Source organism: Suricata suricatta, chromosome 7 (genome assembly GCF_006229205.1).
Source record: "Suricata suricatta isolate VVHF042 chromosome 7, meerkat_22Aug2017_6uvM2_HiC, whole genome shotgun sequence".
Lineage (NCBI taxonomy): Eukaryota > Metazoa > Chordata > Mammalia > Carnivora > Herpestidae > Suricata > Suricata suricatta.
Genome location: NC_043706.1, coordinates 34,624,819 through 34,649,375, shown reverse-complemented (window position 1 = coordinate 34,649,375; position 24,557 = coordinate 34,624,819). Strand labels below are relative to the sequence as shown.

Here is a 24,557-nt window from a genome sequence, read left to right as displayed (position 1 = left end):
GATGCTGGCGAGGGTGTGGAGAGATGGGCACCCTCCTACACTCTTGGTAGGAATGTAAACTGGTGCAGCCGCTCTGGAAAACAGTGTGGAGGTTCCTCAAAAAACTATCCATCGAACTCTCTTATGACCCAGCAATAGCACTGCTAGGGATTTACCCAAGGGATACAGAAGTGCTGATGCATAGGAGCACATGTACCCTAATGTTCATAGCAGCAATGTCAACAATAGCCAAAACATGGAAAGAGCCTAAATGCCCATCACCTGATGAGTGGATCAAGAAGATGTGCTATATATACACAATGGAGTGCTAGAAAGAATGAAATCTGGCCATTTGTAGGAAAGTGGATGGACCTTGAGGGTGTCATGCTAAGCGAAATAAGTCAGGCAGAGAAGGACAGATACCATATGTTTGCACTCATAGGTCTGACAGGAAAACAGGAGAAACCTAATGGAGGACCAGGGGAAGGGGAAGAGGGAAAGAGAATTGGGGAGAGAGAGGGATGCAAAACTTGAGAGACGGAAATGAACTGAGGGTTGAAGGGGAAGGGGGAGGGGGGGAAAGAGGTGGTGGTGATGGAGGAGGGCATTTGTGGGGAAGAGCACTGGGTGTTGTATGGAAACCAATTTGACAATAAATTATTTAAAAAAAAAAAGTGTGCACTATGTCCAAAAACAAAAGTGGAGTGTGGTCCTCTCTGTTTAGGGAAGCTGGGAAAGGTCTTGAAGGACGAGTAGGAGTTTTGCAGGTAAAGAGGGAGGGAAAAGCATCTGAGGAGGAAGGATGAAACACTTATGGAATTATGGTCTACAAGAGAATTTGCATTTGAAAAACCACATAAGAGACACTATCAGTGCCTCACCCATATCCCTCGACTTCTCTGTATGCTCTATTTGCCCAAACGCTCTTCTTCCAACTCTCTAAAACTTGACAAACAAACAAAAAACAAAACAACATAAAACAAACATAGTACACACACTTGCTATTACTATTACTATGAGTACTTAGGAGTTAACTCCTCCTGGGAGCTATCCTCAACCAACAACTCTCAGGAGTTGGTGTGTAAATTCACCAGCTCCTTCACCTCTCAGATGGGATAATTCTGAAGCACATGTTTCCCAGTTTCATAACAGGATTAAGCTCTTGTTATTCACTGTGGTAGTTGGCTTAATAGCTCATCCTTTATGGGCTACCTTCCTTCCCTGGATCACGTTCCACCTCTTCTCCATTGGTGTCTCCATCACCTCCCAAATAAACTTCTGGCTCTCAAGTCCTTGTCTTAGGATCACTCCTGGGAGAGTCCAAACGAAATTGAAATCTAAGTATCTCTACATGGTAATAGCAAAGAGCGCAGAGAATGGGATGCAGTGATAGTAGAGATTGGAGCAAGGAGCCATTTTGGTAGACTTTTCATGCCATGTGAGAGTTGTGGTACCTTTTCCTGTAGACGGGATATTTCACTGAAAGTTTAATTAAGGCCATAGCATGACCAGATTTGCATTGGAGAAAGACTACTTCGTCACATATCCAACCACTAAATGGCTCTCACTAGAATAAAACCCAAACTCCTAACCATGCCCTAAAAGGTACTATTGGCCTGGCACCTGCCTGCTCCTCCATCCTCTGAAAACTATTTGATTTGGTGATTATAGAGTGATTATGGACCCGAATGGCTCAGCTGGGGCAGATGAAGAGTTATAGTAGGTTGTATTATTGTTCTTGGTTCTTTACTCTGTCTTTCTATGTGACCTTGCAGTGCATGAGAGTGGATGGAATATAGTTCCCTGCTAGACTTCTTCTGGACAATGGAATGTGAGCAAAAGTGACAATGTACCTGAAAAGGCATCACATATTTTTGTTCATTCTGCTGCATTCCTACCATTCACCAACCTAACATACCCTGGAAGCTGCTGGTCCAAGGTGGAGAAGAGACATAATCTAATCATTCCCCAAGGCGCCACTTTCTAATACCATCACCTTGGGCATTAGGTCTTCAACCTGTGAATTTAGGGGGCATATCAACATTCATTCCGTAGCACTCTCATTGCTGTCCTCACCATCGCCATTAGAGTATGGCTAGGGTAGCCTGTTGGATGGTGAGAGACACATGGCATTAGGCCTAGTCTCCCTGAGTTATCCCAACTGAGTCCGGCAACAAGTTGAGCCTCAGAATATGAATGAGCTCAGCCAAAATCAACAGAACTGTCTAGCCAGCCAACAGTTGACCCCCAGACACTTCAGTGAGTTCACCTGAGAGAGCCCAGCTCAGCTCAGCCCCAGATAAGCTGAACCCCATGGACTTGTGAACTAACTACTGCTCATTGCTGCATTGCCACCGGGGTTTTGTGGTTATTTGTGTGGCATTACTGTGGCAGTAGATAACCAACTGACAGTTCTCTAGCCCTCTCTACAATCTCTGAGCTATGCCTTTTCTGCTTAAATCAGGCAAATGATTGGCATCTTTTGCCCTCTCTGACTAACAAAGAGAAAGACTGAATGTAAATTAGAAACGCATGGTCAAGGGAGAGATCAAGATAGGAGAGATTTTAGCATGCTCTCAGAGGATTGGAGGCAGCTGTATTTGTTAGGATATAAATGTGCCTGCAAAATAACAGTGCTTTACTTATTTTTTTACATTTTTTGAGAGAGAGAGAGCATGAGCAGGGAGGGGCAGGAAGAGAGAGAGGGAGACAGAGGATCCAAAGTGGGCTCAGTGCTGACAGCAGAGAGCCAAATGTGAGGCTCAAACTCACAAACCATGAGATCATGACCTGAACTGAAGTTGGATGCTCAACAGACTGAGCCACCCAGGTGCCCCCAAAATAACAATGCTTTAAAGATGATAAAAGTTTATAGTTTTTCTCATGTAAAAGCCTAAGCTAGTGTGGTAGCTCTGCTCAGCGAAATCTCCACTCTGCCCTGTAAGTCCAAAATGACTCCAAACCACATCAATTTTCCAACCACTGGGAGGAGGGCATGGGGGACCGGACTTTCTCCTTACTGCCTGGTGTTTCATTTTTGTTTTTGTTTTTGTTTTTGTTTTTGTTTTTTTGAGAAAGAGAGAGAGATTGAGAGAGAGAGAGAGACAGACAGAGACAGAGAGGGCGCATGTGCATGTGAGCAAGTAAGGGGCAGAGGAAAGGGAGGAGAGAGAATCTTAAGCAAGCTTCATGCCTGGCATGGAGCCCCATGCAGCGCTTGATCTCACAACCATGAGATCGTGACCTGTGCTGAAAGCAAGAGTCAGACGCTTAACCAACTGAGCCACCCAGGCGCCCCACTATCTGGTACTTCTGTTCATTTTGTCCCCTTTCAACTCCTTAGAAATTAGTCACATGACCATGTTCAGCTAGAAAAGTTGGAGAAAAGCAAAAGGAAAGTTGGGGAAAAGCAAATCTATCCTGGCCAACTATGTGTGTACTTAGAAATTCTGCTTCTGTGGAAGAAGGGGCAAAGAGATAGCAGTCGTTCCTTCTCTGTCAGAGGAGAAGAGTATCTGATGGCGCGAGATCTGTATGGTAGACATTATCGGCCATTTCCTTCCTTCTCCTTGTCAAAGGGACTCCTGTTTTGGAAGGGCGGGGCATCTGTGTTCTGGGCATAAATCACAATATGACTAAACCAGTTATGGCAATTCTACTCAGTTTTGCCAGGAACTGGCTTCCCCAGCCTCCCTTGCAACCATGGGTGGCCTTGCGACCCAGTTCTGAGCAGCAAGCCATGAGAGAAAGGCTGCTGAGGGGTTCTGGAAAGTGCTTTCCTTCCTATGAAAGGCAGACACAGGGGAGAGCTTACCGGCACACTCCTGCTAGGGGTACTGGTGCCGGCGCTGTGGCTGTCTGCTTACAAAAGAAAGACCAAGAGAATTAGGGATGCCAACACCTTTCTGAGGATTCGACTGACCTTGAGAGATGAGTGGGAATGAGCCAGGGGGACAAAGACATTTGAGGAAGTGAGTGCATTAAATACAGGAGAGGAAATGCTCAGAGACTTCCCTGGAAAGGTAGATGGGAGTCAGATTGTGAGGACTTCGCATGCAGCAGTGTATTTGATTGAATTCCCTCCTTCAGAGTGGGGGCTGACTTCCCTGCTTGCTGGCTGCTTCATTACCCAAGTATGACAGGCATTTCTCCTTGTAGGTTTAAGAGGACTGCCCATCTCTTCCCCCACTGTGGGGGTTGAAACACTTTTGTTTTGGAAGCTCTAGGCAGAGACCTAGATTGTGAGGGGGGCCAGGGGATGTTGATTTGAAAAGTTGAGGAAGAAGGGACCGAGTAGGATTTCCCTACCTTCGAGGGGATGGAAAGGTGTCTGATTTTGCCTACCTGGTTTTGCCCTGCGTTTGACTCCCTCCCAGCCCCCGAGTGACAGGGTGTCTGATGGGTTGGCTGTGCGGACAGCTGGCTGGGGACCAAGCTCTAAGCCGTAGTCTCCAGGGGTATGAGCAATGGGCCCACCGAAGCTGGCATATCAAGCCTCCCACAGTGACCACACCCTGAAATCCAGACCCCTTCCCTCCTGAGATTTTAGGGTTGGGTGGACTTGGGAGTTAGTTCTATGTGACTCCAGCGAGGGACAGGGGAGGGGAGAGTGAAAAAACAACATCATCAGCAACAACAAAAAAGTGATTAAGATAGAATTTTTCCCAAAGTCCTTGAGGAAGAAGGCTGAGTCAGATTTTATATTATTTTTAAAAGATAAAATAATAAGGCTATTTTTTTTTACATTAGAGTGTACAAATTAATTCTGTGGGGTATAAAGCCAAGACAATGGGAATGAGAAGCGGCCACAAATGATCTCTGTAGCTTTTTTTTAAGCTGATAGATTTTTTTTTTTACAAGAGAATGTGGTTGTATCTCTAGGAACTCAAGCTCATACATAACACAAAGCATCCATTTCAATTTTAAAAATCTAACTAAATTGGTCTGATACCACCATTCTAGAAGAAAATCCAATTTGTGTCACTGGGCCTCCTCTGGCTCTCAGATGCCTCAGAATCCTAGTGTAAAACCCGGAGCCTGACACAGGGGCCGGCCTCTCACCCATGGCCACTCATGGGGGGCCGCTGACAGCTGCCTCAGGTGCCAGTCCACAGAATGGAGACTCAAAGCCCACCAGCTCCTGATTCTAGCCCCACATGAGATGTAGGCATCTTTACTGAGGTGTTGAAAAAATTTTTCATGACACATGTGAAAGACCGTAAGGACAATTTCTTTCATTCAAGAAAGACCACTTGTAGGGCACCCGGGTGGCTCAGTGGGTTAAGTGTCTGACTTCCGTTCAGGCCACAATCTCGCAATTGGTGGGTTTGAGCCCTGCTGTCGGCACAGAGCCTGCTTTAGATCCTCTGTCGCCCTCTTTCTCCGCTCCTCCCCTCACTTGTACACAAGCTCTCTCTCAAAAATAAACTGAAAAAAAAAAAAGAGAGGGATCCCTTGCAATGGAGGTTTTGTAGTAGGAAAGAGAGATGGGGCCCAACTCCAAGTATAGCAAGGACCAGGGGAGATTTGTAACTACGTAGCAGGGTAGGGGTCATTGGATGGAAAATTATCGAGAAGAAACATCAAGGTTGGGGTGTTCTTGCTGAAGGCAAGCCAGAGTGATCAGATACCAAGGGTGGGGAATTTTACTTGACTCACTTAGCAGGATTCTTACTAAAACTAGTGTTAGCAGGTCAAGGACTGAGTCCAAGGTCAGGGCCCAGTCAAAAAGAGGACTCAAGGGGCGCCTGGGTGGCTCAGTGGTTAAGCATATGACTTCGGCTCAGGTCATCATCTCACGGTTTGTGGGTTCAAGCCCCGTGTCAGGCTCTGTGCTGACAGCTAGCTCAGAGCCTGGAGCCTGCTTCGGATTCTGTGTCCGCCTCTCACTCTCTCTCTCTCTCTCCCGCTCTCGCTCTCTCTCTCAAAAATAAATAAACATTTAAAAATTTTATTTAAAAAAAGATTAAAAAAACAAAAAGGACTCAGGAGCCTGACTCAAGTTTGGTGAATGGGGAGTTCTGAGTCCTTGTGACCCCGTCCCTCCCCAGATACAGTAATCAGACATCCACTTTGGGGTCCTGCTCCCCACCTGCAGCTCTCCCAGTGAGGACTGAAGGGTCTCAACACTACCCACCACCTACACGGCCGCCTCTGGATTTTCTTTCTTAACAAAGAGTAATACCTTTATCTTATAAGGAACTCATACAAACAGAAAAAAAAAATAACTAAACATCTTAATACATGAATGTATTAGGTTAAGGATGTAAATAACTTGTAAGAAGTAATAAAAGTGATTAATAAATACTCTTTATTTTTTTAATGTTTGTTTATGATTGAGACAGAAACAGAACATGAGTGGGGGAGGGGCAGAGAGAGAGGGAGACACAGAATCTGAAGCAGGCTGCAGGCTCTGAGCTTTCTGAACAGAGCCCGATGCGGGGCTCGAACCCATGAACTGTGAATTCATGACTGAGCCGAGTTCATGACCCTAACTGACTGAGCCACCCAGGTGCCCCAATAAATACTCTTTAAATATTCAACCTGAAGTATCATCAATAAGATGCAAAAATTAGAATATGAATTTTCACTTACTGTATAGATTAAATAGAAAGAATAAATTAAAAGAAATTTGTTTTCAGTTTATTTATTTTGAGAGAGGGAGCAAGAGAGAATCCCAAGCAGGCAGTGTTCTGTCAGCACAGAGCCCGATGTGGGGCCCCAGCTAACAAACTGTGAGATCATGACCCAAGCCCAAATCAAGAGTCAGATGCTTAACCGACCGGGCCACGTAGGCACCTTCCCCCTCAAAATAATTTTTAAATAATACCAAATGGTGGTGTGCCTGGCTGGCTCAGTCAGAAGAGCATGCAACTCTTGATCTTGGGGTCATGAGTTCGAGCCCCACCTTGGGTATAGAGATTACTTTAAAGAAAAAAGGAAAGAGGAAGATGGAGGGATGGTGTCAGCCGCATTACCCTCTTTTATCAGGAAAATCAGGGCGCCTGGCTGGCATCCGACTCATGACATTGGCTCAAGTCATGCATGGTTCGTGAGTTCCAGCCCCGAGTTGGGCTCAGCATGACGCCACAGAGCCTGCTTGGGATCCTCTCTTTCCCTCTCTCTGCCCCTGCCGGGCTTGTGCTCTCTCTCTCAATAAATAAATAAACTAAATTAAATTAAGTTTAAAAGGGAGAGAAGGAAATGGGCATCAGGAACAAAGCTAATGGTGTCTGCTACCACGTAGCTTAATGAATAGTAGTTTTACAAGCATAAATAAACAGTAGTTTTACAAGTTTTGGCATAAAGCAAAAACAATGGTAGTAAAAGTGCTTATACAGTAAAATACTTACAAGGTTCCAGGCGCTGTTCTGAGTGTTTTAAACATATTAACTCATTTAATCTTCACAACGACTTTGAGGTAAATGTTATTGTTATCTTTGTTTTATGTAAGTATTTTTTTACTGCACTTTCATATACTCACAGTTAGACTTATTATAATCCTTAGTGCATGACATATTCCATACTCATGGCTCTTTTATTTTTAAATATTAGTTATTTTTAGTAATGTAATAGGGACCTTCAAATCCTCCATCCAAAATAAATTAGGATTTATCAGGAATTTATACCTGATTGTCTGGTCTGCCCAAGCCATTTTACTTCCTCCCCTGACCATCATCTAGAATCCTAAATTCATCACTCCTCTGCTTTCCTTATATAGTTACTTTATGTAGTTTTGTAAGCTTTTTAAAAGGTTTTTTAACTTTTAATTATTTTTGAGAGATAAAGAGACAGAGCACAGGCAGGGAAGGGGCAGAGAGAGAGGGAGACACAGAATTTGAAGCAGGCTCCAGGGTCTGAGCTGTCAGCACAGAGCTCAACGCGGGGCTCGAATTCATGAACCGTGAGCTCATGATGTGAGCCAAAGCCAGCCGCTTAACCAACTGAGCCACTCAGGTGCCCCAGTAGGGGTTTTAAAAAATCTTTTAAGTAGTCTATACACCCATTATGGAACTCGAATTTACAACCCTGATATCAAGAGTCGCATGCTCCACCGACAGAACCCAGGAATACCTACAGTTTTATAGTTTTATTGTCCTATATACATATAGTCATAAAATGTGCGCATGTATGTGTAATATATATCTATAGTTGTTGGGTTTTTTTTTTAACATTTATTTGTTTTTGAGAGACAGAGCACAACAGGAGGGGCAGAGAGGAAGGGGGAAGTCATGGCAGGACATGTGTCATTTCTCAGCAAGGGCTTCACCTTCACCCAGCATTTTTATGGTCATGGTGTTTGTCATCATGCTTTAAACTCTCATTTATGTTACCAAGGAGTTCTTTTTGTCAGAAGCTGTGTCTGCTTCTTTTTTTTTTTCCCTTTATAGTTTATTGTCAAGTTGGTTTCCATATAACCAGTGCTCATCCCGACAAGTGCCCTCCTCCATGCCCATCACCCCCCTCTCCTCTCCCCTCCCCATCAGCCCTCAGTTTGTTCTCAGTATTCAAGAATCTCTCATGGTTTGCCTCCCTTCCTCTCCCCAACAATTTTCCCCTTCCCCTCCCCCATGGTCCTCTGCTAAGTTTCTCCTGTTCCATTTATGAGTGAAAACATATGGTATCTGTCCTTCTCTGCCTGACTTAGTTCACTTAGCATAACACCCACGAGTTCCATCCATGTTGCCATAAATGGCCAAATTTCATTCTTTCTCATTGCCATGTAGTATTCCATGTATAGATAAACCAATCTTCCTGATCCATTTATCAGTTGATGAACATTTAGGCTTTTTCCATGATTTGGCTATTGTTGAAAGTGCCACTATGAACATTGGGGTACATGTACCCCTATGCCTCAGGACTCCTATAGCCCTTGGGTAAATCCCTAGCAGTGCTATTGCTGGGTCATAGGGGATTTCTATTGTTAATTTTTTTTTATGAATTTTAATCTTAATTTATTATCAAGTAAAACCCTAACGTTTTAACTTACTAAGAACCTTAAAACTATTTACTCAATGAAAACTATAGAACAGACCAAATTAATTTTCCTTTTTTCTATTGTTAATTTTTTGAGGAATATCCACACTGTTTTCCCAAGCACAAGTTTACATTCCCACCAACAGTGTAGGAGGGTGCCCGTCTCTCCACATCCTCGCCAGCATCTATAGTTTCCTGTTTTGTTCATTTTAACCACTCTGACCGGCGTGAGGTGGTATCTCAGTGTGGTTTTGATTTGTATTTTCCTCATGATGAGTGATGTTGAGCATCGTTTCATGTGTCTTTTGGCCATCTGGATGTCCTCCTTGGAGAAGTGAGGGAGACACAGAATCTGAAGCAGGCTCCAGGCTCTGAGCTGCCAGCACAAAGCCAGACGTGGGGCTCAAACCCATGAATGGTGAGATCATGACCTGAGCCAAAGTCAGATGCTTAACTGACTGGGCCACCCAGGCTCCCCAATCTATAGTTGTTTTTAACTATGTATCTTCTTTTGGTACTTTCCCCCCTTATTATTACCTAGGATCCATTCACGTTGTTGTGTATTGCCACAGTCACTCATCTTGATGATCATTTAACATCGCACTGTGTGACTATGTAGCAGTTTTATTCATCCTCACACCTTTATTGAAGTACCTTTTACGTGCTTATAGATTTTTTTTTCTTTTCTGGTTATTAACTGGTCTAACTCTGTTACATCTTTTCACTAATAGTTTTGAGGGATCTCCGGCAGTTTTTCCACATCCTTTAAAAAAGTTTTTTTTTAATGTTCATTTATTTTTGAGAGACAGACAGAGTGCGAGCAGGGGAGGGACAGAGAGAGAGGAAGACACAGAATCTGAAGCAGGCTCCAGGCTCTGAGCTTTCAGCACAGAGCCCATCACAGGGTTCGAGCCCATGAACCGTGAGATCATGACCTGAGCCAAAGTCGGATATTTAACCAACTGAGCCACCCAAGTGTCCATCTATGTCCTTTTTAATGGCCACATAAGAACCTACGCCTCTTCTGCAAGACTTGCAGTCATGCTTTGCAAGTGATCTGCCTTGTGCTGTCAGTCATTTACATTGGGCCACCAGAGAGAAGCTGACTGATGACGACTTTGATTTGATGGGCTTACCACACAGAGAGCCCTTAGTTTCACTCAAGAGGAATGTTGGGAGGTGGGGAGAGGTGAAGAATGTCAGCCCATTGGTGAATATTTCCTTGTTATAACCACTTTTCCTTCCCTGGACAACCTGGCAAGTCTAGGAATTTGAGTTATGACCACTGGGATAACCAGGATCCCCTGTACCTGGGCAAATTCTTTACCCCTTCTCCCACAGGCAGAGTCGAATCCCCCTTCATTTGAATATGAGCTGGTCTTGGTGGCTCTAAAGAATTAGGTGCAGTGGAATCTACACCATTGGATTTCAAAGGCCCAGTTAAGAAAAAGTGCTGCAGAGGCGCCTGGGTGGCTCGGTTGGGTGAGTGTCTGATTCTTAGTTTCATTTCCAAGCATGATCTCACAGTCTGTGAGTTCTAACCCCGAGTTGGGCTCTGCACAGCAGTGTAAGCCTACTTAGGATTCTCTCCCTCTTTCTCTCTGCCCCTCTCCCTCTCTCTCTTTCCCTCTCTCTCAAAATAAAAAATGAACTTAAAAAAGAAGAAAAGGTGATACAATGGGGGTGCCTTGGTGGCTTAGTCCGTTGAGGGTCCAACTCTTGATTTCTGCTCAGGTCATGATATCACGGTTCATGGGTTCAAGCTCCGAGTTAGGCTCTGCGATGACACTGTGGAGCCTACTTGGCCTACTTCTCTCTCTCTCTCTCTCTCAAAATAAATAAATAAATATTAAAACATATTTTAGGGGCACCTGGGTGGCTCAGTCAGCTAAGCATCCAACTTCAGCATGGGTCATGAACTCGAAGTTCACAGTTTAAGCCCTGCATCAGGCTCTAAGCTGAGGTCGGACGCTTAACCAACTAAGGCACCCAGGTGCCCCTAAATATTTTTTAACAAAAAGTAAAAGCAGGGCGCCTGAGTGGCTCAGTTGGTTGAACGTCTGACTTCAGCTCAAGTCATGATACCACGGTTCGTGGGTTCGAGCCTTCCTTCAGGCTCTGGGCTGACACCTTGGAGCCTGGAACCTGCTTCGGATTCTGTGTCTCTCTCTTTCTGCCCCTCCCCCACTGCCGCTCTGTCTTTTTCTCTCTCTTTCAGAAATAAATGAACATTAAAAAATTAAAATAAATAAATAAATAAAAACCTTTAAACTATTAGTACTTGAGGCACCTGGCTGGCTCACATTGATAGAGCCTGTGACCCTTGATCTCTGGGCGATGAATTTAAACCCTATGTTTGGCGTGGAGCCTATTTAAAAAAAAAATGTCAATATTCAAAGATGGAATCAGAATCACTTTTTGTGATGTACTAGTTGAAATAATGTCTCATTTTCAGAACATTTCACAAATAAACAAAAAAGACTGTTGGGGATCACTTTTTTTTTTCTTAAGTAGGCTTCAGGCTCAACACAGAGCCCAGTGCAGGGTTGAACTTATGACTCTGAGATGAAGACCTGAATGCTTAACCGACTGAGTCACCCAGGCACCTCTATTGCACTAGTACCAACTACTTTTCATGGTAACATTTGTAGCTCTTGGTTTAGACGATGCCAGAATTATCTGGTGGTCCTTCCACAATGCCAGCATAATCATTTTGGGGGCTACAAAGATCCTGTATTAAAGAAAGCTATGCCAACAACATTGGCATTAAATATGCCAATGGGACATATTTAATGATCTGATTTATTAGAATTCATAACATAATTATATTTTCGAAATCCATTTTTATGAACATTTTGTGTATATGTGGCACTAATTAATACTTAAAGGCTTAGAGTAAAACAGAGCAGTCCTCTGGCCCCCATCCTAGTCATAGCTCCCATAGGCAGCCACCGTCATTTCTTCTATTTCCCCTCCTACTGACCTCATTACCTCTAAACTCTACACTTACATTGATATTTCTTGCTTAGTCATTTTTAGACAGTATCTATTGATTTCCCACCCTGATAGATGAGGACTTCTTACCCCTACACACATACCCACTGCCTTTCCTCCCCTCTCCCTGCCTCATCATTCATGGCTGTACCAAGACTATAACCGGAGTGCCTGGGTGGCTCAAATGGTTAAGTGGCCGACTTCGGCTCAGGTCATGATCTGGCAGTTTGTGAGTCAGGGCCCCTCGTGAGGCTCTGTGCAGACAGCTCAGAGCCTGGAGCCTGCTTCAGATTCTGTATCTCCCTCTCTCTCTGCCCCTCCCCTGCTCATACTCTCTCTCTCTCAAAAATAATAAACATTAAAAAAAAAAAAAAAAGACTGTAACATCACAAGTGGTGTTGGTCACAGTAGTCCAGAGGAGAACATGATGGCGATTGGACTATGGTGGTGGCAGTGGAGGTGGGAAAAACAATGACTGATTCAAGAGACATGTGGGAGGGAGAGGAGATGGAACTTAGTGTTTAGGGATGTAGGAGATGAGAGAGAGGGAGGTACAAGAGTCACCTTTTAACATAACAAAAGACGCCGTTATCATTCTCTATGCTTAGGAATTTCCAAGGGTTTGGGGAGCTGTAGCCAGAACCAGGGATAAAAACCAAATATATATTTCTTATAATAAATCACAATATCACAGTCAGCCATTACCTCTCCAAATATGCCACCCTAGTCTGTTTCCTCCCTTCCTTCTCCTTTCTACTCCTCTTTCCTTCCTCCTCCTCCTCTTTCTTCTCTTCCTCCCACTCCTTCTTCTTCTTTCTCACTCCATCTTTCTCTCCCCTTCTCTCTCCCTCTTTTGTCAGACCATCTTACTACATTCTTCATGTCTCTTAACTTCTCATCCATATTTTCCATCTTCTTGCCTCTCTATGCTACAATCTGGATAATTTCCTTGACCTATCTTCTGGTTAACTAATTATCACTTTGTCTGTGTCCAATCTGCTACCAAATATGTCCACCAAAATTTTAATTTCAGGTCTTGAGTTTTTCATCTCTAGAAATTCTGTTTGGTTCTCTTTCAAGTCTGCAAGGTTATTTTCTATGGTTTCCTGTTTCTACATATATTTTCAAAATTGTCTCTTTTTTTTTTTTGCATAAATGTAGGAATCAAAGGGAATTCTGATACAAGCTATAACATAGATGAACTTTGAGTGAATTACGCTAAGTAAAATAAGCCAGAAACAAACAAAAACAGATACTGTATCATTCCACTTTACTACTCTGAATATATATCATCCAAATATATTATGTATTATAGTAAAGAATAGTAAAATTCATAGAAACAAAAAGTAGACGGTATGCCTGGCTGGCTCAGTTGGAAGAGCATGCAACTCTCCATCTCAGGGTCACAAGTTCAAGGTCCCACATTGGGCATAGAGCCTACTTAAAAAAAAACATGAATGATGGTCGCCAGAGGTTGTGGGGGAAGGGAAATAGAGAGTTGTTTCATGGGCATACAGTTTCAGTTTTGTAGGATGAAAAAGTTCTAGAGATTGGCTGCATGACAATGTGAATATAATCAACATTGAACTCTACGCTTTAAAATGGTTAATGGGGAGCCTGGGTGACTCAGTTGGTTAAGAATCTGACTTCAGTTCCAATCTTGCAGTTCGTGGGTCTGAGCCCTGCATTGGGCTCTGTGCTGACAGCTTGGAGCCTGGAGCCTGCTTTGGATTCTGTGTCTCCTCTCTCTGTTCCTCCCTCACTTGCATTGTTTCTCTCTCTCTCTCTCTCTCTCTCTCTCTCTCTCAAAAATAAATAAAGATTAAATAAGTAATAATAATAAAATTAAAATGATTAAGATGGGGTGCGTGGCTGGTTCAGTTGGAAGAGCATGCAACTCAGGGTCTCTGGGTCACGAGTTTGGACCCCATATTGGGTGTGGAAATTACTAAAATAAAAAATTAAACTTTTAAAAATGCTTAAGATGGTAAGTTTTATGTGTATTTTACATATAAAAATAAAATTTTAATCAAATAAAAATTTTAATGCAAAAGATGTGACTATAATTGTTTCATAATTTGCTATTTTTGGCAGTTCTGTTTCTGCTGGTTCTCACTTGCAATGCCTTGTTCCTTGCGTGCTAGGTTCTTTCTTTACTGTGTAGTGCCCATTGTCTACACAGTAACTTACTGATGTAGAGTCTTTGAGGACCAACACGAAGATTCATTCCTCCAGAGAAGACGTGAGTTTGGTGCTACCAAGGACTTAGAGAATTCCAGTTCAGGACTACTTTATTTTACTATTATTTGTTTAATGTTTATTTATTTTTGAGAGAGAGACACACACACAGAGTGCAAGCAGGGGAGGGGAAGAGAGAGAGGGAGACACAGAATCTGAGGCAGGCTCCAGGCTCTGAGCTGTTAGCACAGAGCCCAAAGCTGGGGCTCGAACCCAAGAACTTGCGAGATCATGACCTGAGCCGAAGTCCAACATTTAACGGACTGAGCCACCCAGGCACCCCTCAGGACTGCTTTAAACTAGATTTGTAGTAACTTAAAAGCTTTTTTGAATACTTACATAATTTGGGCTACAAATCCACAAGAAGACTAGCTAGGGTTAAAATGTCTCAAGGGGAATTTTCTCCTCTTTTGTGCAGTGTAATACTAAGTTATCTTTCTTGGAGTCTCTTGAGAGAAAGTCATGGGTCAGGTTTACTTCTGATTCACCTTTAATCATAGCCCGGGGAGGGGGTGGGGGGGCGGCGGGGGTGGTGGCATGAGTAATACAAGGAAGGCTTTCTAAAAGACTCCCCGCCTTGGTGGATCCTGAGCTTATTGGTTCTTAGCCTACAGAACATAATGTAATTCACATTTGCTCAAACTGGTAAATACCTTCAGAGCAAAACCGACTCCCATGCTGTCTTACCTCTCCTATGGACTGGCTTCCCACCTCTGCTCTGCTTTTAAGAATATTTTAAAACTATTTTATCCAGCATTTTTGGTTGTTGTAAGCAGCAAGTTGTCCCCAATAACCTAACCAATCAGAAATCCCTCTATCTTTATTGCCTTTTCATTGATTTCTGCTTTTTTGCTCATTTTCTTTCTCCTATTTTTTTGTTGTTCTTATTAGTTTTTTCCCTTAGGTTTTTTAGGTGAACACCCAGCTCATTATTGCTTTTTCTTTTCTATTATCAGGCAATTCTATCCTGAAGGCTCTAAATTTCCCTTAAAGTATCCTTTCTTTGTATTCTCGAAGCTTTGATATGTAGCGCAGGAGTGATTGCTGAACGGCAGTCGGTGCCCACCTGTTTTTGCCAGCGCCTCACGCCAGCAGGGATATTGTACTGCTGATTTTTCTCCTGAGACGCTTGCCCTCAAAGTCTGGCGAAAGCAGTCAGTTTTCCCACCACGGTGCAACAATGCTAGGAAAAGAGAAGAGATCATTTAAACTACCTTCTCTACCCAGTGTTTTCTAATACTGGCTACCTATGAAAATCACTAAGAAGTTTTGAAAACGACTGATTTCTGAGTAGCACTCAGAGGATGTTCTAGTTGGTCTGGGGTGGAGCCTGGGCGGGGTACTTTCATTGATTCTAACGTAAAGCCCGGGCTGAGAACAGCTTCTCTAATTTATCTGTTCCTTGTCACCCACCCCACATGCATCCTCCCTCCTCCACACTAACACTCCCAAGCAATTTTTTTTTCCTTTTCGAATTTTTATTGAGGGGCGCCTGGGTGGCTCAGTTGGTTAAGTGTCTAGCTCGGGTGATGATCTCATGGTTCGTGGGTTTGAGCCCTGTGGTAGGCTCTGTGCTGACAGCTCAGAGCCTGGAGTCTGCTTCAGATTCTGTGTCTCCCTCTCTCTCTGACCCTCCCCTGCTCATACTGTCTCTCTCTGTCTCTCAAAAATAAATAAAAACAAAACATAAAAAAAAAGTTTAAAAATTTTTTTAATTTAAATTCTAGTTGTTGGGGTGGCTGGGTGGCTCAGTCCATTAAGTGTCCAACTTTGGCTTGGGTCATAATCTCCCAGTTTGTAGGTTCAAGCTCCACTTTAGGCTCTCCGCTGCCAGCATGGAGCCTGCTTTGGATCCTGTCTCCCTCTCTCTCCTCCCCTCTCCTCCTTGCACTCATGCTCGTTTGCTCACTCAAAAATAAATAAACATTTAAAAATAAATAAATTCTAGTTGTTAACATACAGTGCAATGTTGGTTTCAGGTAGAATTCAGTGATTCATCACTTACATACAACACCGAGTGCTCATCACAAGTGCCCTTCTTAGTGCCCATCACTCATTCAATCCATCCCTCACCCACCTCCCTCCATCAAGCCTCAGTTTGCTCTTTCTGGTTAAGGGTCTCTTATGGAGGGTGACTTGTGGCTCAGTCGGTTGAACACTCAGCTCTTGATTTCTGTTCAGGTCATGATCTCATGGTCCATGGGTTCAAGCCCATCTGGCTCTGTGCTGACAGCGTGAAACCTGCTTGGGATTCTCTCTCTCTGCCCCTCCACTGCTGTGTGCCCACTCTTTCTCTCTCACAATAAATATAAACTTAAAAAAAAGAGTGCCCTCAAGGGCACCTAGGTGCCTTAGGCGGTTGGGCCTCTGACTTTGGCTCAGGTCACGATCTCACATTCGTGGGTTTGAGCCCCACATCGGGCTCTGTGCTGATAAGCTTGGAGCCTGGAGCCTGCTTCTGATTCCGTGTCTCCCTCTCTCTCTGTACCCCCCCTCTCCTGCTCTGTCTCTCTCTGTATCAAAAATAAATAAAACATTTTTTTAAAAAAGTGCCTCTTATGGTTTGTTCCCCTCACTTTACCCCCTTCCATATGTTCATCTGTTTTGTTTCTGAAATTCTACATATGAGCGAAATCATATGTCTTATTTGTCTTTTTCTGACTGACTTATTTTGTTTAGCATAATACACTCTAGCTCCATCCACATCACCACAAATGGCAAGATTTCATTCTTTTTTGATGGCTGGGTAATATTCTATGGTATAAATACCACATCTTCTTTCCATTCATTGGTCGATGAACATTTGGGCTCCTTCCATAGTTTGGCTATTGTTGATAGTGCTGGTATAAACATCAGGGTGCATGTACCCTTTTGAATCTGTATTTTTATAAGCTTTGGGTAAATACCTAGTAGTGCAATTGCTGGATCATAGGGTAATTCTATTTTTAAGTTTTTGAGGAACCTCCATACTGTTCTCCACAGCAGCTGCACCGGTTTGCATTCCCACCAACAGTGCAAGAGGGCCCCCTTTCTCCACTTCCTGGCCAACACCTGTTGTTTCCTGTGTTGTTAATTTCAGCCAGTCTGACAGGTGTGAGGTGGTCTCCCAGCACGATTTTGGTTTGTATTTCCCTGGTGATGAGTGATGTTGAGCATCTTTTCATTGTCAGGCATCCGGATGTCTTCTTTGGAAAAATGTCTACTATCTTTTGCCTATTTCTTAACAGGATTATTCATTTTTTGGGTGCTGAGTTTGATGATTTCTTTACAGATTTGGGGTACTGGCCTTTTATCAGATAAGTCATTCCCAAGCAATTTTAAAGCCTTCTGTCCTCCCAAAGCTGGTTCTTTCCTGGCTTCCGTATTTTTCTCTATTGTTTTTCCAGGATGCATTTGGGGCAGGAGGCAGAAACTCTGATCATTTACCACATTGGCAGGAACCAGAATTCTCCTGTACCTTGTTCGTCTTCACAGGGAGTCTCAGCATGAGGCAGCAGCACTGGCTTGGCATGACTGCCAAGATGGGCACCGTGCTCTCGGGGGTCTTTACCATCATGGCCACCAACATGTGCCTCATCTTCGAACACAGGTACTTAAGGAATAATTGCACTGATAATAGCCTCCAGAACAATAGTGCGAGTGTCCTGATAAGCCACTTCATCATCTGCTGGGCTTTCAATATTGTCTTCTTCCTGTCTTTCATTACCCTCATCATCAGCTGCTTCCTCCTGTACTCAGTATATGCCCAGATATACAGGGGCTTGGTGACCTACATGATCTGGATCTCTTTCTACGAAGCTGTAAACATTACAGTACAAATCTTTACCAACAACGCCTCTGTCATTGAAGAGGTCAGAGTCGTGCGTTGGTTTGGCTTGATGTCTCGTATTTTCATGCACTGTTTCTGGATATTCTATGTCATCTCCTATGCCCACATAATCTATAAAAGTCAAAGCCCGGCAATATAATTTCCTACAACAGGCATATTTCAACAAGCAATGGAGAGTTCCTACGACAGAAATCCAAGATCATCATCAACCTTACCTGACACCAGAGTGGATAATGCCCGTCTCTCCACTGATGGTAATTCTAGTTCCAACTCTCTCGCTTTTGCTGATCTGTTCAGAATAGAGACCCTTCTGCCATCTTCTTGGGAGAATACGGAGATAAATGTCATTATAATCCCAGTGGGAACCACCTGCTCATGAAGGGCGTTTAGCAAAAGGCCAGTGTTATTTACTGAGTGCTTCTTGGGTTCCTCCTTCGTCTCCTGGTCAGTGCCACCTTAGAGGTCAAATTAAGAGGGCAAGGGAATGAAATGAAGCCGAGTTGCAGTCTGGCAATCCTTTCACTTTGGTATATGCCTTCATCAGCCTTCAACCCACACCTCTCTAATTCAACCCTGGGACACGGGCATGTCTGTATTTATACCTCAAGTAGCTGCAGCATAAGGGAGACTGGCGGTGTCTTGGGGTAGCTTTGTGCCATGGTCTTTCCCCCTCTGTCTTCTGTCCTATATTCCAGATAAATAAAAGAATAAAAGTAGAGAAAACCATTCTCCATTTTCTGTCTTGGGTACCCCCTTCCCCGAGATTGGTCAGAGTGCAAAATGCACTCAGTTAACCAAAAGATATTCGTTAAACTTTTCTGTTTCTGTCACTATACTGGACTTAGTAGAAAGATGCCCCAAAAAAGTACAAGATACAAGGCCTGAGCTTGAGAATTTTGCAGTTTAGTGGGAGAAACAAAATCACTGCTTCTGACTTAAGCCAATTAAAACAAAACAAGACTACATGTTATCATAGATCCACACACATCACTTGCATTCAGGTTCAGAAAATGTCATTAGCAGTGTAAACCAGGGTGGAAGACAAGTTGAGCAAACTTCTACTTCAAATGTTAGGCATTATGTTAAGTGTTTGTTTATTTATTTTATTTTATTTAAAAATTTTTTAATATTTTATTTTTATTTTTGATACAGAGAGAGACAGAGCATGAGAGGGGGAGGGGCAGAGAGAGAGAAGGAGACACAGACATGGAAGCAGGCTCCAGGCACTGAGCTAGCTGTCAGCACAGAGCCTGACGCGGGGCTCGAACCCACGAATGTGAGATCTGACCTGAGCCGAAATTGGAGGCTTAACCGACTGAGCCACCCAGGCGCCCCAAGTGTTTGTTTAATAGCTTTCTTGAGGTATAATTGACATATAATAAGCTGCACATGTTTAAAGTACATAATTTGATACATTTTGACATAAGTATATCCCAGTGAAACCATCACCACTGAATTCCTAAACATTTTACCCCCAAAAGATTCCTCTTAACTCCTGCTCCCTCCCCTTCCTGCAGCAACCCCCACCATCACAAGGCACTGATTTGCTGTCATTATCTATTAGTTTGCATTTTCTAGAATTTTACATATATAGAATCATATAGCGTGCACTGTTTTATTGTCTTGCTTCCTCCACTCAGTCTAATTCATCCATGTTGTTATGTGTATCGAGAGTTCATTCTTTAAGATCCATCCATGTTATGTGTGTTGAACGTTCATTCTGTGTTGCTGAGTAGTATGCCATGGCGTGAATACACCACAGTTTATCCATTCGCCCTTTAAAGGATGTCTAGTGATTTGCCGTTTGGGGCAATTACGAATAGGAACACTATAAACACTTGTGTACAGACTTTGTATAGACTTAAGATTCCATTTGTCTTGGATAAATACTATTTTAACTTCTTAAGACACTAGCAAACATTTTTCCCAGAGTGGCTGAATTTTATATTCCCACTAGCGGAGTATGAGAATTCTAGTTCCTCCACATCCATGCAAGCACTTGGTACAAACAATAAATCTTTTGTGTTTGCGATTCTAATAGGTATACAGTGATACCTCATCGTGGCTTTAGCTTGCATTTCTCTCATGACAAATGATGTTGAACATCTTTTTATGTGCTTATTTGGCATTCTTATATCTTTTTGGGTAAGGTGTCTACTCAGATCTTTTATCCATTCTTTTAATTTTTGTAATGTTTATTTATTTTTGAGAGAAAGATAAAGCATGAGCAGGGGAGGGGCAGAGACAGAGAGACATGCAGAATCAGAAACAGGTTCCAGGCTCTGAGCTTTCAGCACAGAGCCCAATGTGGGGCTCAAACCAATGAACTGTGAGATCATGACCTGAGCTGAAGTCAGATGCCCAACTGACTGAGCCACCCAGATGCCTCAAATCTTTTGTCTATTTTAAAAAATGAGGTTGTTGGGGCACCTAGCTGGCTCAGTTGCTAGAGCATGCAAGTCTTTTTTTTTTTTTTTTAATTTATTTATTTTTGAAAGAGAAAGCATGAGCATAGGAGAGACAGAAAGAAAGAGAAAGAGACAGAGAATCCCAGACAGGCTTCACACAGTCAGAGTGGAGCCCTGTGTGGGGTTTGAACTCACAAACTGTGAAATCATGACCTGAGCTGAAATCAGGAGTTAGACGCTTAACTAACTGAGCCACCCAGGCACCCTGATCATGCAACTCTGGATCTCAAGGTCATGAGTTCGAGCCTCATGTTGGACATAGAGCCTACTTTTTAAAAAAAAAATGAGGTTGTTTGTTTTTATTATTGAATTTTGGAAGTTCTTTATATTTTCTGGATACAAGTCCTTTATCAGATATATGATTAATACATTTTTCTCCAGTTTGTGCCTTGTTTTTTCATTCACTTAGTGTCTTTTGAAGAGCAGAGATTTTCAATTTTTGAATTGAATTGAATTTTAATGTTTATGTATTTTTGAGAGAAAGAGAGAGAGAGAGAGAGAGAGAGAGAGAGAGAGAGAGAGAGAGGCAGAATGTGAGCAGGGGAAGGGCAGAGAGAGAGGGAGACACAGAATCTGAAGACAGGCTCCAGGCCCTGAGCCAGCTGTCAGCACAGAGCCTAATGCGGGGCTTGAACCCATGAACCATGAGATCATGATCTGAGCCAAAGTTGGACACTTAACCAACTGAGCCACCCAGGCACCCCTTGATGACATTTTCTTTTAGACTTGGTTTTCATCAGTTAAATACACATGATCCTTTCCTTCATTTCCAGTGAAGAAATGGGCAGAAGACATGAACAGACACTTTTCCAAAGAAGACATTTAGGTGACCAACAGACATATGAAAAGATGTTCAACATCACTCATCATCAGGGAAATACAAATCAAAACCACACTGAGATACCATCTCACACCAGTCAGAGTGGCTAAAATTAACAACTCAAGAAACAACAGGTATTGGCGAGGTTGTGGAGAAACAGGAACCCTCTCGCACTGTTGGTGGGAATGTAAACTGGTGCAGCCACTCTGGAAAACAGTGCGAAGGTTCCTCAAAAAATTAAAAATAGAACTATTCTAAAACCCAGTAATAGCACTACTAGGAATTTATCCAAAGGATACAGGAGTGCTGATGCATAGGAGCACATGTACCCCAATGTTTATGGCAGCACTCTCAACAATAGCCAAAGTATGGAAAGAGCCCAAATGTCCATCAACTGATGAATGGATAAAGAAGATGTGGTTTAGGGGGCTCCGAGGCAACCCTGGCACCATTGGAAGGCCATGGTGGTGCAGGTCATGGCCAGTCCACTGTGGGGCGGCGGGACGGGGGCTCTGGAGCTGCTCTGAGCCCTTCCCCATGTGAGCTTGGTGAACCTGAAGCCAGAACCAGGCTCCAGGAGACCGGAAAGACGGCGAAGAGGTCAGAGAAGAGGTAGAAAATGTGGCAGAGGCCATTAAGGAGAGCGGCAGAGAGGAACCCGGCCCAGACTGGGTTTTGAGGGAGGCCAGACTCCATTTTACATTCGGATCTCGAAGTATGGGTTTAATGAAGGTCATAGCTTCAGACACCAGTATCAGCCTTTAAGTTTCAATAGATTGCAATATCTTATTGATTCAGGTCGAGTGGATCCTACTCAACCTATTGACTTAACCCAGCTTGTCAATGGGAGAGGTGTGACCATCCAGCCACTTAAGAGGGATTATGGTGTCCAGCTGGTAGAGGAGGGCACTGACACCTTTCAGGTGAAAGTTAATATCAAAGTACAGTTGGCTTCCGAACTAGCCACTGCCGCCTTCGAGAGGAACAGGGGTGTCGTCACTACCACCTTCTATGATCTGAGAAGCCTGGAAATTCTGTGCAAACCCATTACCTTCTTTCTGCGTGGACAGCCCATTCCCAAACGAATGCTTCCACCCTGGTACCATATTACACGGATGCCAAGAATCGTGGTTACCTGGTGCACCCTGCCACATTTCCTGAAGCAAGACTTGAACTTGCCAAGAAGTATGGCTATATTTTACCTGATATCACTAAAGATGAACTCTTCAAAATGCTTAATACTCAAAAGGATCCATGGCAGATTTTCTTTGGTCTTGCTGCTGGATGGGTAGTCAATATGGCAGATAAGACCTTGAAACCTACAGATGAGAATCTCCTCAAGTATTACAGCTCATGAATTCCCTTCCAAGAAAGAGTTGTAAAAGAGCTCTGGAAGAAAAGAGACTGAAACATGTATATTCCTCATCATCTTTTCTCTAGCTGTTATTAGTTTTCCATGTAGTCATATTTCCATTTTTCTTTAAAATTGAAAATGCTGTAAACAGGGCTGTATAGAGGAACTGAGTCTGTGCCAGTTCTTTTCCAATGAAAGAAACAAACTCCCTGGTTTTCTGCCAAAGGAAAATTATTACAACTTTTAGGGTATTAGTCTTTTTTTCATGATCTTTTTGTCCAGGTCTTGTGTCATCATTGTTGGAAAACAAGGCGAACGTGCAGGTGGAACGGGATTGGTTTGGAGGCCTGCCAGTCAAGGCTAAGCAGTTGTAAGGGCAGCTGGTCTTCAAGGCTGGCCTCCAGGAAGCTGGGTGGTCCAGTGTAAAGATGGAAAGCCGTCCACTCTGCACTGTTAGGATGTGAGATAGGAGTTTAAGGTTTAGGCCTAGTGAATAAGTAGTACAGTATCTGCTAGCAAACTGAAATAAAAATTCCAAGTGCATTCATTTTCTCCACTCCTCTGATAAGAGTAGACAGTAATGATTAAGCCATTAACCTTTTTCTTGAAGGAGGTAGGCGTTCTGAGTCTAACCGATGTCTTACTTATTTCATAGATATCACAGACCTTTGTTTGTCATTCATTTTAAATGATTTTTGAAAAATTGTTCAGTGATTATGTGAGCCATAACCATAATGTAAAAATGAAACTCAGTTAATATAAAGGTTTCAGCAGTCCGTAAGCTTATTTAGCTTTCCAGAGATAGGTTGTATCTAAACCATACAGAAGCTCAATTTGTCCTGCTGCAATTAACTCTTGAATAATTCATGATAATGTTTCCACAGCAAGAATAAAGTGATTCCTGGCTGTATATATCCTTAAAAAATTTAGGGGTGCCTGGGTGGCTTAGTTCAGCATCAGACTTCAGCTTTGGTCATAACCTCAGTTCATGAGTTCGAGCCCTGCATCAGGCTCTGTGCTGACAGCTCGGAGCCTGGAGCCTGCTTCAGATTCTGTGTCTCCCTTTCTCTCTGCCCTTCCCACACTCATTGTCTGTCTTTCTCTCTCAAAATAAATATTAAAATTTTAAAAAATGTGGCTTATATATACAATGGACTATTATTTGGCAATGAGAAGGAATGAAATCCTGCCATTTGCAACAACGTGGATGGAACTCGAGGGTATTATGCTAAGTCAAATAAGTCAGTCAGAGAAAGACAGATTATCGTATGTTTTCACTCATGTGTGTAACTTGAGAAACTAACAGAAGACCATGGGAGAAAGGAAGGGGAAAGTAATTTCAAGCAGAGAGGGAAGCAAACCATAAGAGACTCTTAAATACGGAGAACAAACTGAGAGTGGATGGGGGGTGGCGGAGAGAGGAGAATGGATGATGGGCATTGAGGAGGGCACTTGTTGGGATGAACACTGGATGTTGTATGTAAGTGATGAATCATGGGAATCTACACCCAAAACCAAGAGCACACTGTATACACTGTATGTTAGCCAACTTGACAGTAGATTATATTAAAAAAAAAAAGAATTTTGTATCCTAAAAACTTTAATGAATTAATTAAATGTCCAGTTTCCAACAACAAAAGAATATAAGACATGTAAAGAAACAGGAAAGTATGACCTATATATCAGAAAATAGAACAGAAGCTCCCTGTTAGAGTCACAAGATATCAGATTTAACAGAAAAAGTCTTCAAAAGAGCCATTATAAATATGTTTAAAGAGGAGAACCTGGGTGGCTCAGTCAGTTAAGCGTCCAACTTCATCTCAGGTCATGATCTCATGGTTTGTGAGTTCAAGTCCTGCACTGGGACTGGGTTCAGTGGGCTGTCAGCCCAGAGCCTGG

The 24,557-nt window shown here is 43.0% G+C and overlaps 1 protein-coding gene and 1 pseudogene across 1 annotated transcript in view; both read left to right on the top strand.

Moving 5' to 3' along the window:
* The window catches only part of LOC115297043 (transmembrane protein 217-like), a 29,549-nt gene extending 10,810 nt beyond the window's left edge, over positions 1-18,739 (top strand). Inside the window, 2 exon segments of the mRNA XM_029945522.1 lie at positions 17,574-18,141; positions 18,144-18,739. Coding sequence (XP_029801382.1) covers positions 17,673-18,141; positions 18,144-18,235 — 561 coding nt within the window. The 5' untranslated portion in view covers positions 17,574-17,672 and the 3' untranslated portion in view covers positions 18,236-18,739.
* A 3,041-nt stretch (positions 18,740-21,780) lies between these two features.
* Positions 21,781-22,661, top strand: LOC115297042 (annotated as a pseudogene).
* Positions 22,662-24,557: the final 1,896 nt, after the last annotated feature.